Source organism: Oxyura jamaicensis, chromosome 2 (assembly GCF_011077185.1).
Source record: "Oxyura jamaicensis isolate SHBP4307 breed ruddy duck chromosome 2, BPBGC_Ojam_1.0, whole genome shotgun sequence".
In the NCBI taxonomy this organism is placed as follows: Eukaryota; Metazoa; Chordata; class Aves; order Anseriformes; family Anatidae; genus Oxyura; species Oxyura jamaicensis.
The window spans coordinates 134,332,675-134,348,697 of NC_048894.1; the positions used below are offsets into that span (position 1 = coordinate 134,332,675).

At 43.8% G+C, this 16,023-nt stretch overlaps 2 protein-coding genes across 4 annotated transcripts in view; one reads left to right on the forward strand and one right to left on the reverse strand.

Moving 5' to 3' along the window:
- Positions 1-823: 823 nt before the first annotated feature.
- On the reverse strand, positions 824-7,128 carry RBM12B (RNA binding motif protein 12B). Of its 3 annotated transcripts, none has more exons than XM_035316662.1 (3): positions 6,992-7,128; positions 4,272-4,317; positions 824-3,555 (listed from the first exon to the last, which is right to left on the reverse strand). In XM_035316662.1, exon 3 carries the CDS (start codon positions 3,525-3,527, stop codon positions 1,425-1,427), a length of 2,103 nt encoding a protein of 700 aa, XP_035172553.1. In that variant the 5' UTR covers positions 3,528-3,555; positions 4,272-4,317; positions 6,992-7,128; the 3' UTR covers positions 824-1,424. The 3 variants fall into 3 exon arrangements, with proteins under 3 accessions (XP_035172553.1, XP_035172555.1, XP_035172554.1); XM_035316664.1 differs by having other exon boundaries at positions 824-4,197; XM_035316663.1 differs by lacking the exon at positions 6,992-7,128 and having other exon boundaries at positions 4,272-6,603.
- Positions 7,129-9,655: 2,527 nt separating this feature from the next.
- TMEM67 (transmembrane protein 67) overlaps positions 9,656-16,023 on the forward strand; it is a 28,532-nt gene continuing 22,164 nt past the window's right edge. The window contains exons 1-4 of the mRNA XM_035316661.1: positions 9,656-9,863; positions 12,630-12,718; positions 14,187-14,280; positions 15,582-15,681. Of these exons, the coding sequence (XP_035172552.1) occupies positions 9,695-9,863; positions 12,630-12,718; positions 14,187-14,280; positions 15,582-15,681 (452 nt within the window). The 5' untranslated portion in view covers positions 9,656-9,694. The remainder of the gene's footprint in view (positions 9,864-12,629; positions 12,719-14,186; positions 14,281-15,581; positions 15,682-16,023) is intronic.

Sequence of the window (16,023 nt, forward strand, 5' to 3'; positions counted from 1 at the left end):
TTGATTAACGTGTTCTAGCTGACCCTGCTTTGTGCAGCAGGGGTGAATGGGAGACTTCCAGGCCCCTTTTCAACCTCAACTGCTCTATGAAGCTATGATTATTTTCTTTTGGTGTTGCTTGAGCAAAGGTTAAAACTAGTTTTCATCATCAGGTAGCAAATTTGTTGTCTTCGTTTCAGAATCAACTACAAAACCTTCATAAAATTCTTTAGTAATCCAAGTACTATCTCATTACAGTTGCGATTGCCACGGTATATTCACACCAGTTTCCTACTAAGCCTGAATTTTGAAGGTGTAGAGGTTTTTCCTTTATCCGGATAGCTTTTATTTCTTACTAAAGTTCGTGTACACTGGTACCAAACCAGTCAAAGCATTCCAAACACTAAGTTTATTTTCTTACACAAGAAAACATAAAACAGCTCGTTGTCAGCATGGTTGCCAGTGACACAGTTAAAGCTGATCGTATATTGACCTGGAACGCATCCAGCCACCATTAGCAAGTTAATATTCATATAACAACCATGCGGAGATGAGCTAAAGACCACTGAAAGTTCAAGCTGAAGCCTGTTTCTTGCTGTAATTTCAGCATTCATTTTCTGCATCAAAGATACTACACTGAGTGAAGAGAACAAGAAAGTCTATCCACCTGACTCACAGAGATCTTGGAGTCTTTGTGAGCTGTGTTCACTGCTACGTTGACAAACCTTGAGCAGTTCAATCTTTCCACAGAAAGCAACCAGCATCATTCTCACTAGGATCCAGGTATGCTGAAAATAATAGTTGAGGTGAGGAACTACCCAAGTTTGAATTACAAGACACACGCTTAATAACAATTTCTTTTTTATTAAAAAAGTTGCAAAGCCAGCAAAGCCAGCTAATGTGAACAGATCTTTTTTTCTTCTAATAGGGATGCCTGCAAACACATGAAACCAAACAAAACCTGAACAGCTTACATGAAAAAAAAAAAAATCAGTCTTTTTTAATTTTATTAAGCTACCCTCAATAAGAACAGTTACTGACTAATGCAGATAGCACTGAAGTTTTTCTGTTTGAACCGTTTGCGTGGTCAGACAACCAGCACTTACAATTTTATTTGATGCAAAGTCAGGGGACATGGAATTAAAGCAAAAAAAAAAAAAAAAAAAAAAAGCATTAGAAATCCATGCTTTTATACCTTGCTGTAAAATATTCAATGTCCTCCGGAATCTCAGGGTTCTTCTCTGCCACAAGAAGTAGGCACAATACATTTCTCAAATCTTAACCATACAGATATTTCAACCCAGAGCTAAACACCTGAACTAGATATTATTTACAACCGTTGATGGAAACCGTTTTTTCTTCAACTTCTAGTAATTAAAAACGTAAAAACAACTGTCAATACTGTCAAATCTAGAATGTTTTATTCTAGAGCATCTTTTCCTCCTTTACAGCAAGCTCAGCTTAACTTTCCTGGGACCAATTGGCCTATCATTCAATTCGTTAATAGCAGCCATCGCTTCCTCATAGTTTGTCATAGCAACAATGGCATCACCCGAAGGCAATCCTTGTTCGTTATACTGTACGGAAACCGACTCCGGTATGACTCTGTAGCCATAGAAAAAATCCAGAATCTCATTAGGAGTCGCTTTAAAAGGTAAATTTTTCAATCGAATAGGAACAACACGGTCAGAACCACCACCACCACTGAAATTTGGGTCCGGCATAAATCTTCCTTCTGGGAAATTCCCCATTTTATTATTCCCGAACTCCATTCTGCCGAAGTGTTCGCTGTCACCACCAAAATCCATGAGGGGTGGCGGACCTCTAAAATCCTTAGGAGGGCACATGAAGTTCTCAGGGGGGTGCCTAAATTCAGAAGGATGCCTGAAGTTCCCAGGGGGACCAAACGAGTGCATGGGTGGCCCTTGCGGTGGTCCAGGCGGTGAACCAACCGGACGGGAAAGCTCACCTCTGTCATACGCGTGCGAATGCCCCTGCATCTCATTTGGGGCAGAGAAGGGAACAGTTACTCCAAACTTCTGCATCTGCTCTTCAGATATCAGTCTCAGTAACACCTCCGTTCCCAAGAACCTTCGACGATTTAAGTTTTCCGCTTTCATGGCTTGTTCTTCAGATTTAAACTTCACTAAGGCTTCTCCCAGCCCAGCTCCTTTGTCGTCATAGAGCAAGTAAATGTCATCTTCATCAATATCAAATCTCTCAAAGAACTTTTGCACTTCGACTTTTGTCACATCAAATGGAAAATTCCTCACATACGCACACACCTTAGGGCCAGAATGACCTTCCCGGTAACTTTTGTCTGTCATGGCCTGTCCAGGAAGATCTCTTTCCTGAGATCTTCTCCTCTCGTAAGAATCAATTATTTTCAACATAGACTTTTTTGAAATTGGAAAAATGTAAACGGGACGGTTGAGAAGAACCTTTCTATGGCACTCCAAAGCAGCCTGATAATCTCTCTCACTCCTTAACATCACAAAGGCATCTCTAGTCCTCCTCTGATGCTTGTCCGTTAGAAGTTTGATTTGTTTGCTGCATACATCCAGATCAGGGAAAAAAGCTCTCAAATCTCTCTTCTCCACGTTAGTTGAAAGATTCCTTAGGTGTATGTAATATTCCTGGCTGGGAGGCGAACGAGAACGCGTTCTTTGTCTCCTTGGTGATCTCGAATGAGAATGCTTCCTTGCATGCATGTAGCCCGAACTTCTTGGAGAACGTTCTTTGAAGAAGTGATCCATCTCATTCGGCACGTCTACCCTCCCGCCATACTCAATCCACCGTTCCTCTGTAGTCGGACTGATTTCTATGAACCTCTGCCCCATGTACTGCCTGTGGCGTTTAAGTCCCTCTAAGGCATCACCAGGTGTAGCGAATTTTACCAAGCAATCACCGTTATTTAAACCGTTACGGTGCTTTATCAGAATCACTCCGTCCACGCGTATTCCGGAAAGGAACGCACGCACTGCGTCTTCTGTCGCAGAGTACGGTATGCCACGCAGGAATAAGTACAGATCATCTGGGTTAAACGCATGAGAATCCTTTCTTGACTGATAGCTTGATTTAGGCATGCCTACATCACCATGTCTTGTGCCATTGGCATGGAAACCAGCCTCCGGGTGATTTGGCGGACCGTAACCAGATTTATTTATTCCTTTCGTAATAGCCGCGACTAAATGCGAAATGTCTCCGACACCGGATGCACCAGAACCATTAGCACCTGTTCGTCTAGACCCAGACAGAGTTTCTCGTCCCCCACGATCAAATCGTTTCCGGCTCATTTCTATGGTATTCTGCATCTCCGCCTTGCTGCTGAGAAAGAGCTCTACGCGGGAGTCCTTGATAAACCCTCCTGAACAGCTCATGGCACGCCGTGCATCTTCATCTGTTGCAAATATAATAAAAGCCTCCCCAATTTCTCCTCCAATAATATGCACACCTCCATCGGGAATATTCAATCCCAAGAAGAAACGACGAATATCTGCAGGACCCGCAACAACAGGAAGCCCCTGTAAACGGATGACTACAGCCATGCTGAGCTCAACCCACAGCAAAAATCACCTGCAGACAAAAAGGTACACATGATAGCACGTCTTTAGTACTCAGCTATTACAGTATCTTAACACTTAAGCCTTTTTAATGAATGCCCTTGTCTCAATCAAGAGAGAAGGCACGAAAAAACTCACACGTTCACAAGAATGGGATTAAAACAAGATTCGCTGAAAGTTGATTAGTCAGAACAATTAGCTACTCCACCTGCACACGTGCACAAGTCTAGCAGTATTCCCTATCCTAAGGGCAACAAAATCCACCTCAGTCACTCCTCACCATCCACGATACCTGAAGAACACCTAACGTCTTTCATGGCATTGTTGCTGTATGCCAGAGATCTCTGCCCATTCCCGAGGAACAAAAAAAATCCTGTTTGCTTTTGAACAGGACATTTGGGAACATAAACACCAAAAATGCTAGATGATAAAAGGAGAAAGGAAAAAGAATAATTGCGACACTGGGAAATGAAGTAATTCACCAACACTGATGACTTTACTGCTTTGACAAGTTGCTCTAACCAGCGATCGGTTCTGTTCAATACCGTACGTTTTCTCAGCGTTCAAAACTGTTGTCTCTTTCATGTAGTCAGAGTATTAATTGCAGCAGCCACATGCACTCAGGAGAGCAATATCCTAGTTCCCAGCCACAAGACTGTGAGAAAAAAAAGGCTGTGTACGATCTCGTCACAATACTCAGTGAGAAGTGTTAAGCTTTTGGCAGCTTACCTGTTTCTGCTTGGAAGACCTGATAAATTCTGTAAAACCAACTTAACTGTGGAAAGAAAATGAAACACAATTAATGGCTGATATCTGTACTTTGGTTTACAAACTGTGCTACATTGCTGCAGCTCATCCATAGCAGTGGCTAATATTAAAGCCAGGCATGTAAAGAAACCACAATCTGGGACAAAATGAAGAACTCCTTCCGCATCCCAACACGTTATGCACTGCATCTTTGTGTTGCCATTTTAGAAGCAAAGGAAATTCAAAAGTTAAGTTGACTTCTGCAAATGATGAAAACACGATGAAGTTATTTGGTCATCGATTGTGCCATACCGAACTGTTGAAATCAAACAGATTGACAGTGAATTCAGGGGAAAACCCTCAATTCATTGAGTCCTTGAAAGATGCGCAAGTCCATCTCAAGATTACAGTGTGTGTCCGTTCTTCCAAAATCCACCTGCTTTCAAGTCTCACAACAGGAGTACGCTATTCACCAGTCCAGCACTGCACTTAACGTCCACAATGAAGACTATTAACAGAACAAAACTAGGCAGCAAGAAGAAACTTCAGCAAGTGCTTCAATTCACAAAACAAAATTCTGTATTTTCCCTAAATGTTAACTGCCTTTCACAAGTAAGAAACAGCTATCACTTAATCCACTGACTTGACCACATCCGGGTTTTTAACATTACCATCTAACATCACACAACACATAGCACAGCACTCTCAGAACAAAGACAAGCTCCCAGAACAACTAACTACATCCCTCTAAAAAAAACAAGAGTCCAAGGCCCCAATGACAAGCATTTGTGAATATGCCCTCTACAAAATCCTTGCTCAATAACCATGAAGCACTAGATCCTGGTGCCAAGTTACCTACTGATCACAGTAACTAGTCACTCCGCTTAAACCTAGCGAAAACGAGAGCAAAGACTAAGTTCTGTAACTATCATGTTCTAGGTCACTTCTACATCAGCACTTTATAAACACAACAAACCCAAACCAACTGCTTGTTTAATACTTGCACTGAAGACCGTCAGCTCTCCGTGTAGCTTTGTGGAGCATTGACCCCAGCCAGCACCCACACGGTTGATTGTTTACCCCATCCTCACCAGCAGGATGAGGAAGAAAATCAGAGGAAAGGCAAGAAAACTTGTGGGTCAAGATAAAAGAAACTTTAAAAGGTGAAGAAAAAAAAGCAAAACAAAGGAAATCACTCACCACCTCCCACAGGTGGACTGATTCCCAGCCTCCCTCCAAACAACGGCCACCTTAGAAGCCAAAAAGACACTTCCCTCCACAGAAACCAAACAAAAACCTTCTTCTTCCTCTACCTCAGTTCATGTTGCTGAGCATAACGTTACATTGGTCAGTCTGGGTCAGCTGCCCCGGCTGCGTCCCCTCACAACCTCTTGCCTACTCCCTGCCTGCTGGCTGCAGTGGCTGAGCGGGGAAAAGAGAGAGCCTTGATGCTGGGTGAGGGCTGCGCAGCAATAGCGTGGTGTGTTGTCAACACTGTCCAGCCACCAATCCAAAATACAGCACCACCGCGGCCGCTACGAGGAAAGTTAGCTCCATCCCAGCCAGACCCTCTGCACTTTTTAATCTATCTTCTCAACAGATGTGATGGCCATGCCAAAAAAGCAAGGAGAGAATTCAAGGGCAGGATTTTCTTATATGGCCTTCGTGTCTTGCGAAGTGAAATCCGCTGCCCTGCTACTTGACGATGCACTTTATCTGTAGTTGTTCTGAATTTCGTAAGTCTGCATTCTCATCCCCATTTTTAAACAGCATTCAGAACAGATCTCCTCAGTACTTCTTCGGTGACAAACGTTCTCCATGATGCACCAACATACAACCTCCAGTGTTTAAAACCAGACACACTGATTCCAGATCTTAACGTGTGACATAAGAAATCCACAAACTGAAGTGTAAGATCAGATAGTAAGCTTTTAGTAGCCATATATTAAACAATCAAGAAGTGGTAAGAACCGTAGACAAGCCATCCAACTGTTAAGTCAATGACCAGAATGGGTGACTTTTAGGATGCACATGCCAGTTCATGAACTGAGCAAGAACTTCAAAGAACGAGAGTTACGTAATGAACAGACTGGCAACCTCATGGCAAATTTAAAAGCAGAGGTATGCACGTTAATGCTTTAAGAAATTCTGCATTTGACTCAGTTAACCGGAAAGCAGTACTACACCTATACCTCCACAGCCTTAGTGAACTCCGAATGCCATTAGAGCTTCACTCAAGAAACACCTCCCTCAAAAGTTAACTAAATAAATAAATAAACGCGTACTGGAAGCTAAGCCTGCACTAAACTACTATTTTTAGCACAACGTAGAGAGATTACAACAGTTCGCATGCAGCAAACGTGCGAACCAGAAGGAGCACCCACGGAAACACCCCGACCGTAAAAGCCAACAAGCACGAGGGTTAACGAACAACCGGTGGTCCAGAGCACGATTTGTCCTTCCGTCTGCGGGGCAGAGCGGGACTGCCGGCAGCAGCGGGGAGGAAAGGAGAGAAGGGAGGGAAGGAGGAAGGGAGAGAGGCGCCGGGCGCCCTGACAGGGCCGCGGGCCCGGGCAGGCGCCGCTCACCGCTCCACGAGGGCCGGGCTGCCGAGAGGCGGCGGCAGGGAAGCCCGGCGGCCCTCGGGGAGCGGAGGCTGCCCGGGAAGCCGCTCGCCGCCCCTCACGCCATCCATCACCCACCGGCCGCGCCGCTAGGACAGGCTCCGCGCCCAGCCCCGCCGCCCGCAGCTCCCGGCGCGGTTCCGCCAAGATGGCGCCCTCCGCCGCTCCCCCCTCCCTCGGCAGCCCGCGGCGGAGGAGACCGAGTGCGCGTGCGCGACCCCTGCGGGTCCTTCCGCCGCTTTGGCGCGCGCGGCCGGGAGCGGGTGGCGCTGAGGGGAGCCGCGCATGCGCGTGGCGTCCGTCCGTCCGTTCCTCTTCTGGGAAAGGGGGGCTGAGGGCGGGCCTCATCGCTCCTACGAGTACCTGAAAGGAAGCTGTGGGGAGCTGGGGTCAGCCTCTTCTCACAGATAACCAGCGATAGGACTAGAGGGAACGGCCTCAAGTTGTGCCAGGGGAGGTTCAGGTTGGAAATGAGGAGACATTTCTTCTCAGAAAGAGCAGTCAGGCACTGGGACGGGTTGCCCAGGGAGGTGGTGGAGTCACCGTCCCTGGGGGTGTTCAAGGAAAGGCTGGACGTGGTGCTTGGGGACATGGTTCAGTGGGTGACATTGGTGGTAGGGGGCTGGTTGGACCAGGTGATCTCAGAGGTCTTTTCCAACCTTAATGATCCTATGAATTAAAGGAGCTCTAGCAAAACAAATACATCCATAATTGACAAAAACAAAGGGTAAGTAATAATAGCTGTGGAAATACAATGCCTTGTTGGCTGAACTACGGGTGAAAAATCCTCTTACATAGGAAAACCACGCCTCTGGTCAGAAATAGCCCCCTCCTGGATTTAAGCCCAATGCTCTTGGAGCATGCACGAGGAGTTAAAGGGTCACAGTGCCTTTAAAGAGAAGCAAGAAAGGGAATTAGCTGATAGCACGTTTTTCTCACATAACCACCAATTGTAGTAATTTTGTTTATAACTGATAAGTATAAAAATGAATTCTCAGTGTCTAGAGGTGTGGAGCTACCACCTAGCACCTGTCTCTGCACAGATACAAAAATATTTATATATATATCTTGACTGTTAATCAGCTCTTTACACCAGATAAAGAACAATGCTTTGGATGGACAAAAATCAGTATTTATGGCAGATTCACCTTCTCAATCATCTCAGTCCTTATCTATCTTTTCCGAGATTAACCTGAGCCTAAGAAGTTGAATTTGTGCCAGTGTTTTTGACAGAGCCATTCCCACAGCAGTGTTGAAAGCAGACTGCCTGTTCTCTTCCAGAAATAAATTTCCTGATAGTAAAAATACACCGTGTAACTGAGACATCAGTGAGATGTAGTTGAGCAACTAGTATAATGAGGTCCTCCTGTCAGTTGGGTTTGAGTTTTGGGAAGCAGGTATCCATTCTGTGTTACAACCTCCCTAGAAAACAACAAGTGGTTGGCCACAAGCTGTGAAGCTGCCTTCTTCTTAGGACCCAGCAGCTTGCTGGTAGCTGTAGGCCTTTTGTGAAATCATTAACCCTTTGGATTAAAGGGCTTAGATGCAGTAGTTGTACATCAAAAATAATAATTAAAAAAAAAAAAAAAAAAAGGATTGAGATACTTGAGTAATAATTTTTGCACAGGGAGCAACTACTTTTTCTCTTTTTTTTTTTTTAATTTTATTTTTTGTAAAACCAACTTTCATGGCACCATTGCCTGGGCATGTCTTGGTAGAGAGGAAGCTGTCTGTCCTGACTAAAAACACTGGAGATGTGTTTTTGTTGTTGTTGTTTTTGTATTTAAAAAAAAAAAAAAAAAAAAAAAAAAAGTAACATTGCAATGTGAAATACCTGTGACAAATGTTTGCTATCCCTGGGAGGGGTGTTAGAAACAGAGACCAAAACATAACATGTTTCTGTTGTGGTTTAACCCCAGCAGGTAGCCAAGCACCACACTGGTGCTCTGCCACTCCCCCTGAAAAACCTCATGGGTTGAGGTAAGGACAGAGAGGTTGCTCACCATTTACCACCACGGGCAACGTGATTCAGTATAGGGAAGATCAATGTAATTTGTTGCCAGTTAACAAGACTAGAGCAGTGAGAACTAAAAGCAAACTAAAACCATCTTCTCCCCATCTACCCTCTTCCATCTCCTCCCTGCAAACAGTGCAGGAGAACAGGGGCTGTGGTCAGTCCCTGACGCTTCATCTCTGCCTCTCCTTCATGGCGTGGGCTGCCCACAGGCAGCAGCTCTTCAAGCACTGCTCCCACACGGCTCTGTCCCACGGGGTCCATCCCCCAGGAGCAAACTGCTCCAGCACGGGTCCCCCACGGGCGGCAGCTCCCCCCAGGCCCCCTGCTCCTGCGTGGGCTCCTCTCCACGGGCTGCAGCTCCGGCCTGGGGCCTGCTCCTGCGGGGGCTCTCCATGGGCCGCAGCCTCCTCCAGGCCACATCCACCTGCTCCCCCGGGGGCTCCTCCACGGGCTGCAGCCTGGAGATCTGCTCCATGTGGGACCCAGGGGCTGCAGGGGGACAGCCTGCTCACAAGGCACAACCCAGCAGCGCAGACCTACGGAGTACAACAGGCTTCCAAGCAACTCTAACACACAACCACCAGCAGGTAGCCCACAGGAGAAAGGCCACAAGGCGTAACCAGACTCCCCAGCATGCCCTGAGCAGCTCTGGCAGTGCGTGAGGACCGCTAAATCCCGCTGTTATTTCCCAGCCCCGCTCTCGGTCCCTCCCGCCCGCCGTACGGGGGCGGCTCCGCCGTGAGGCTGCGCGGCCGCCGGTCCCCATGGCGCTGCTGCCGCCGCTGCTGCTGCTGTGGGTGGCGGGGCCGCCGCCCAGCCGCGGCTTCTCGCTGCCCCTGCAGCGTCCCGCCGAGTGCGGCCGTGCCCGGTACTTCGACGTCTCTCGCCTAGCCTGCGGGCCCTGCGGGGCGAACCAGACACCGAGCGCCGGCGGTGAGCGAGGCGGGGGGCGGCGGCCCCGGCAGCGGGACGGGGGGAGTCCGGGCAGGGACATCGCCCCCCGGCACAGGGTGCTCACAGTCCATCCTGCCCGGCCCTGAGCACCTCCAGGGATGGGGCAGCCACAGCTTCTCTGGGCAGCCTGTGCTAGTGCCTCACCACCCACATAGTAAAGAATTTCCCCCTTATATCCAACCTAAATCTCCCCTTTTAGTTTAAAGCCGTTCCCCCTTGTTCCACCCCTATACCCCTGACACAGAGTCGCTCCCCAGCTTTCCTGTAGCCCCCTTTAGGCACTGGAAGGCCTGACACTAATACCTGACAGCATCTCTCAGAACTGGTAGCAGTCAGTCAGATGCAGATAGCTTCGTATGTAACTGCTGCCCACCACCCACATGGTACCTTAAAAAAGTAGCGCCATACTTTACTTGCCAAAAAAATGCACTCTGATAGTTTTCAAAGCCCCGGTAACGTAGGTGTCTAAATTCATAATGTTCTTTTAGTCTTAACTGTTCCTTTAAGGCTTCAAGGAAAGGTAAATTCCTGGGGGAGGTCAAGGATTCGAGCTGTTCCACTGCAGCTGACTGGAGCAGTGCAGTTGAGTGGTTGGAAAGCTGCCTGGCAGAGAAGGACCTGGGAGTTTTGGTTGACAGCTGAATATGAGCCAGCTGTGTTCTGGCCAAGAAGGCCAGCAGCATCCTGGCTTGCATAAGAAACAGTGTGGCCAGCAGGTCCAGGGAAGTGATTGTCCCCCTGTACTCGGCTCTGGTGAGGCCGCACCTCGAGTACTGCGTTCAGTTTTGGGCCCCTCGCTACAAGAAGGACATGGAGGTGCTCAAGCGAGTCCGGAGAAGGGCAACGAAGCTGGTGAGGGGTCTGGAAAAGTCTTACAAGGAGCGGCTGAGGGAGCTGGGATTGTTCAGCCTGGAGAAGAGGAGGCTCGAGGGCGACCTTATTGCACTCTACAGGTACCTTAAAGGAGGCTGTAGTGAGGTGGGGGTTGGTCTGTTCTCCCACGTGCCTGGTGACAGGACGAGGGGGAATGGGCTAAAGTTGCGCCAGGGGAGGTTTAAGTTGGATATTAGGAAGAACTTCTTTACTGAAAGGGTTGTTAGGCATTGGAATGGTCTGCCCAGGGAAGTGGTTGAGTCACCATCCCTGGAGGTCTTTAGAAGACATTTAGATGTAGAGCTTAGGGATATGGTTTAGTGGAGGACTTGTTAGTGTTAGGTCAGAGGTTGGACTCGGTGATCTTGGAGGTCTCTTCCAACCTAGACGATTCTGTGATTCTGTAGCTGCTGCCCAGCCTGCTCCTTGAATCTTGTCTGAAATCTACTTGGGACTGCATGAGTCACAGAATCATTAAGGCTGGAAAAGATCTCCAAGGTCACCTGGTCCAACCATCCCCTACCACCAATGTCACCCACTAAACCACGTCCCTAAGCACCACGTCTAACCTTTCCTTGAACAGCTCCAGGGACGGTGACACCACCATCTCCCTGGGCAACCCGTCCCAGTGCCTGACTGCTCTTTCTGAGAAGAAATGTCTCCTCATTTCTAACCTAAACCTCCCCTGGCACAACTTGAGGCCATTCCCTCTAGTCCTATCACTGGTTATCTGTGAGAAAAGGCTGACCCCCAGCTCTCACACCTTCCTTACAGGTAGTTGTAGACAGCAATGAGGTCTCCCCCTGAGCCTCCTCTTCTCCAGACTGAACAACCCCAGCTCCTTCAGCCTCTTTGGCCATCCACTCCATGACAAGCAGGCTGTGGGCTCTGCCATCAAGCAACATGCTTAAAAAGTTAATTATCATCACAGTGAACATCGCAGTTCCTCACATCTCTTCCTTGATCTGATCCTACCGGGCTTTTCTTTCAGTATTGTTAAGAACAAGTTTGGTGTCCTCTGACTCAATCCCTGATCATGTTCAGTAATGCCATTTCTGCAAAACTGGTCTGGTGAGGAAGCTTTAAGATGCTTTAAGGTTATAGAACTTTTCACAGAATTTTACATGATTTTTACGTTCACAGTTCTATGAGCTTAGGGAATAATAAATATAGTGCATTAGTACTTAGAATCAATTTTATTTTTAGTACATTTTTAAACATACAGTCCATGATAACGACACTGAAAAATTTTAGAAAAAAAATGTTGACCACTAAGAGGTGCTGTGAAAGCAGTGTTTAGTTTAATTTCATAGTAAATATTAGGTATGTTCCGTTATTCAATGAAAAACATTCAACATAAATCTTGATCCTCATGCAAAATTGTAAAGGCATTGAGTTTAAAATATCTTTTAAACTGCATGTATATTTTGAAAAACTGTTACATATAAACATGTTTTTAAGACTGACTTCTTTTTCAAGGGATAAAAACTGAATACAGGCATTTAATGCTGGTGGTGTAAAGAGAATGGCCTGAGAATGGCATTGTGGCAAGATTTATATGGATAGATTCTATCTGTTATTAGACCAACTGATAGAGCTTAAGAAAAAATACAAAAACACAAGCTCTGGGTTCACCCTTGGTGCCCCTGATATATCAGTCAACCCAGTTACATTTTGTGAAAACCTTCCTACAAACAGTAACATGAACATTTTCTAAAAAGCTAGCTCATTTTCATGCCCATCTTACTCAGGTCTTTTGGTTGTGTATCTAAGAAGTATATTGATCTCTTGAGAACAATAACAGTTGTTCATAGTATTCTGTGAAAAAATCAGTTTTAGGTAGATTAAAACTGTTTTTGTTCTTGTTTTCAGGTAGTTCATGTGAATGTCAGCCAGGATACAGGATGGTTTCTAATAATGGTGGGTCCTCTGTTGTTTGTGAGAAATGCCCAGAAAATATGGTAAGTATTGAACTTTTAATACTTTGCCATAATAATGTTTTTTTTTTGTTTTGTTTTGTTTTGTTTTGTTTTTTTCAAGTTTAAATTTCCATCTGAATCCAAGCTGTTTTTCCTTAATTTTAAATTATTTTCCAAAATAGTCTTTGCTTGGGATTTTTTTTAATTTAAGACCACATTTATCCATAGCATTTTTTTTTCTCTTCAGAGCTGTTTATTGCTATTATATTGCAGGCATTTTTTCATAATAAATTTGACCCCTCAGACAAAGTAAGAGTATTTTTAAATGTTAATTTCCTTCTACTGCTCTTCTGTTCTGCCTCATGTTATGTTACCTTTGCCCACTCTTTTATTGAATGCCAAAGTAGAAATGCAGCTGATAAGTATCTTACTTGATTAGTCATACAATCTCTATTATTGTAATGCTTAATGTGTATCATTCTACTCCCTGATACTTCATCTTTTTACTTTTAAATGAACTGCTGCTTTTATGTTACTTTATGTCTAGGTACCTTTGTGGTTTGGTCAATTCTTTCTACCTGTCTTGGCAAATGAAGCTGTAATTTTGAGCCACATTTGCAGCATTGAACCAGAGACACCAAACTTAACCAACTAGCTTTGTCCCTCTGCAGTAAATAGAAAAATTGTATTCCTCAAAAAAAAAAAAAAAGAGAGATTGAGAGAAAGAGCCTTCTGGAATACTTCTTTCACTCCAATAATTGTAGAAAAACTCTCAAGAGACCAGCTTAGTTGCACCAGTTACGTATTTAGTGGCTAACTGGGAAGTAATTTCCCTCTTCTTTTCATCTTGTTACAGTAGACAAAGACTTTGACAAATATCCATTGGTATTTTGGTCTTTCCACTGTTTCTTTTTCTTGTAATGGTGGCATTTGTCTTTGATCCCATGGAAGCAGAGAAGGGAATAAATAACATCTGCATCACCTGAGGATGAACATTTATCTTCATTTTCCTCATTGGTTTTGATCTGTAGAACAGCTACTTCATGATATAACAGAAACGTGCATGTGACTGGTTCAGATACATGCAAAATTGCACGCAGTTATGTAAACTGCTTGAAGTCAGACTTCCATTTCCATTGTTTCTGTATATCTATCTGTAAATATGATTATTTATGCATTGCTATGATTATCATGTTTTTTTGTTTGTTTTTTAGCATAAAGCCTCTATCTTTTTTAAACCTAGCACTTCCAGCAAACTCTTATCTTCACTACAGGTGTTAATTAATGTATCAGAAAAACTGAAGAACCCTTTTTTAGTCTCTCTCTGCATAGGAATCATTTTTGCCAGATTGTTTAGCTTTTTTTTTCTTTAACAGCTTCATGAATTCTATCGATGTTGTTATACATGAACACATTTTCTAATAAATAACATCTGGCTCAGGAATTCTTCACAGATGTTTGGTGATTTTGATATTTTTGAAAACTGTAATAGCTTTACATTTTATTTTAGAGCGGAGTTACTCAAGATGGATGGAATTGTATTACTTGCCCTAAGGGCCTAACTTCTGAAGGAAAATGTAAATGCCTCATTAATGAAATACTAGGTAAGAGGGATGTGCAAGTTATGAGATACTGGTGCTTAGAAAGGAAACGTAACGTATGTTTACATGTGTAACATAACATTTCAACATTTCTGTTGATTTTAAACTTCATTCCTCAAAGAGAGCAGGTAAATCTGTGTCACTGTTCATTGCAGTGATAAATACTACACAAACATTATAGAAATGAATACTGCTACATCATTTCCTTTAAGCTGGTTGGCGTTGGTGGGTGAGTATTGAAATGGGCATTAAAACAGTATCAATATAGACTAAAAAAAAAAAACATTTAAAAGTTTTGAAGGGTATAAAGTGTAAGTACTCAGTACAGAAATTACACATTCATAAGTAGGTGGAACAGAATAGCCTGAGCAAGCCAAGCAAGCTGCTGTGCATTAAGGTCTATGGATTTCACGCTTCCCTAAAACACAGCTGAACCTCTGATTCCCTGAGACACACTTCCTTGTATCTGCAACACTTACTTGATGACCTGTGGAAGCTGCAGACTCATTTCAGTAAACATAGGAAATGAATTTTGCTGTTAATTTTAGTGTATGTATTAACTGTATTTTTGCTTATCTTACACAGTAAAAAACTAAGAGTAAAGAAAAATTTTCACCAAGGGTGTAAAATAAGTTCCTTGGAGCTCTGATTTTCCTCATTTGCAAAGACACAGGAGGGAAAAGACTTTACATGTGCCCGTAATTCTTTGATTAAGTAAAAAAGTTAATACCTCATCCTCTCCCACAAGCTTTGTGAGAATTGAAAAAATATAAATTCTGAACTGTTTTGGTAAAATATTGAGAGTAAAGCTGCTTCTGTAATTTAACCTGCAAAGCATCTGTACTGAAATTTTTTAATGCTCTCTTTTTTTCATAGTTAGACTTAAAATCTCTTGCCAAATGATATCATTGCTTGAAGATGCAGCTTTGAAACTTCAAATTTGTGACATTTGCATGAAGCGTTTCAGATGAAAATGAATAATTATTATTTTTTCCAGTAATTTGTAAACTTGATGTTTTGAGTTTCATATTTGCAGTGAAGCCTTGGTTCTGAATAAATAGCAAAGGAACAGCAATACCATACATGAAATATTGCATGTGCACAGCTATAAACAACACATGAATATAAGTATGTGCATTATAGGGATGTCTTTTTGCAAGTTGTGCTCTTGATCTTTGGGAAATAAAACCTTTGCATTTATTTCAGATCTGCATAGACAATTTCATTTTTAACACTTTTTTTAACCACTGTGACAGACTTTGCATCATGCTATTATGCTACAGTTGCTTTTCTTTTCCACTTAGTGGAAAGAAGCGTTGATGGCGTTCTGCTAAATGAAGCTTTGTGCATACATTGTAATGGGAGTGAGCCGTCATTCTCAGCTTCAGATGTGTTAGGAAATAGGTAAGTATTTTTGTTCCTTGTGTGTTGATAATTTTGAAAGTGTCATATTCTGTTTAAATGGAATATTCTTGAGGTAAAGTCTCCATCTGTGGGATATAAATATTTTTGGATAATAGAAGCTTTCTCTTTTGCTTCATCTGAATATATCTTGAATGCTTAGTGACAGTTTTAAAAGTAGTGAGTTGGAAGTCTTCAAGCCCGTATCAAATTCAATATGTACTGTGTTCATTGAAGTCCTTATATGATCAGCATTGTTCTTTTGGTTTTTTAATTGTTTGTTTTGCTTCAGTGTGACTACAGGCAGGATATGGACTGGAAGCAGAAACTTATTTTGATAAGCAC

Coding starts and splice junctions, on each gene's coding strand:
- RBM12B (XM_035316662.1), bottom strand. CDS start 3,527: ATGGCTGTAGTCATCCGTTTACAGGGGCTTCCTGTTGTTGCGGGTCCT.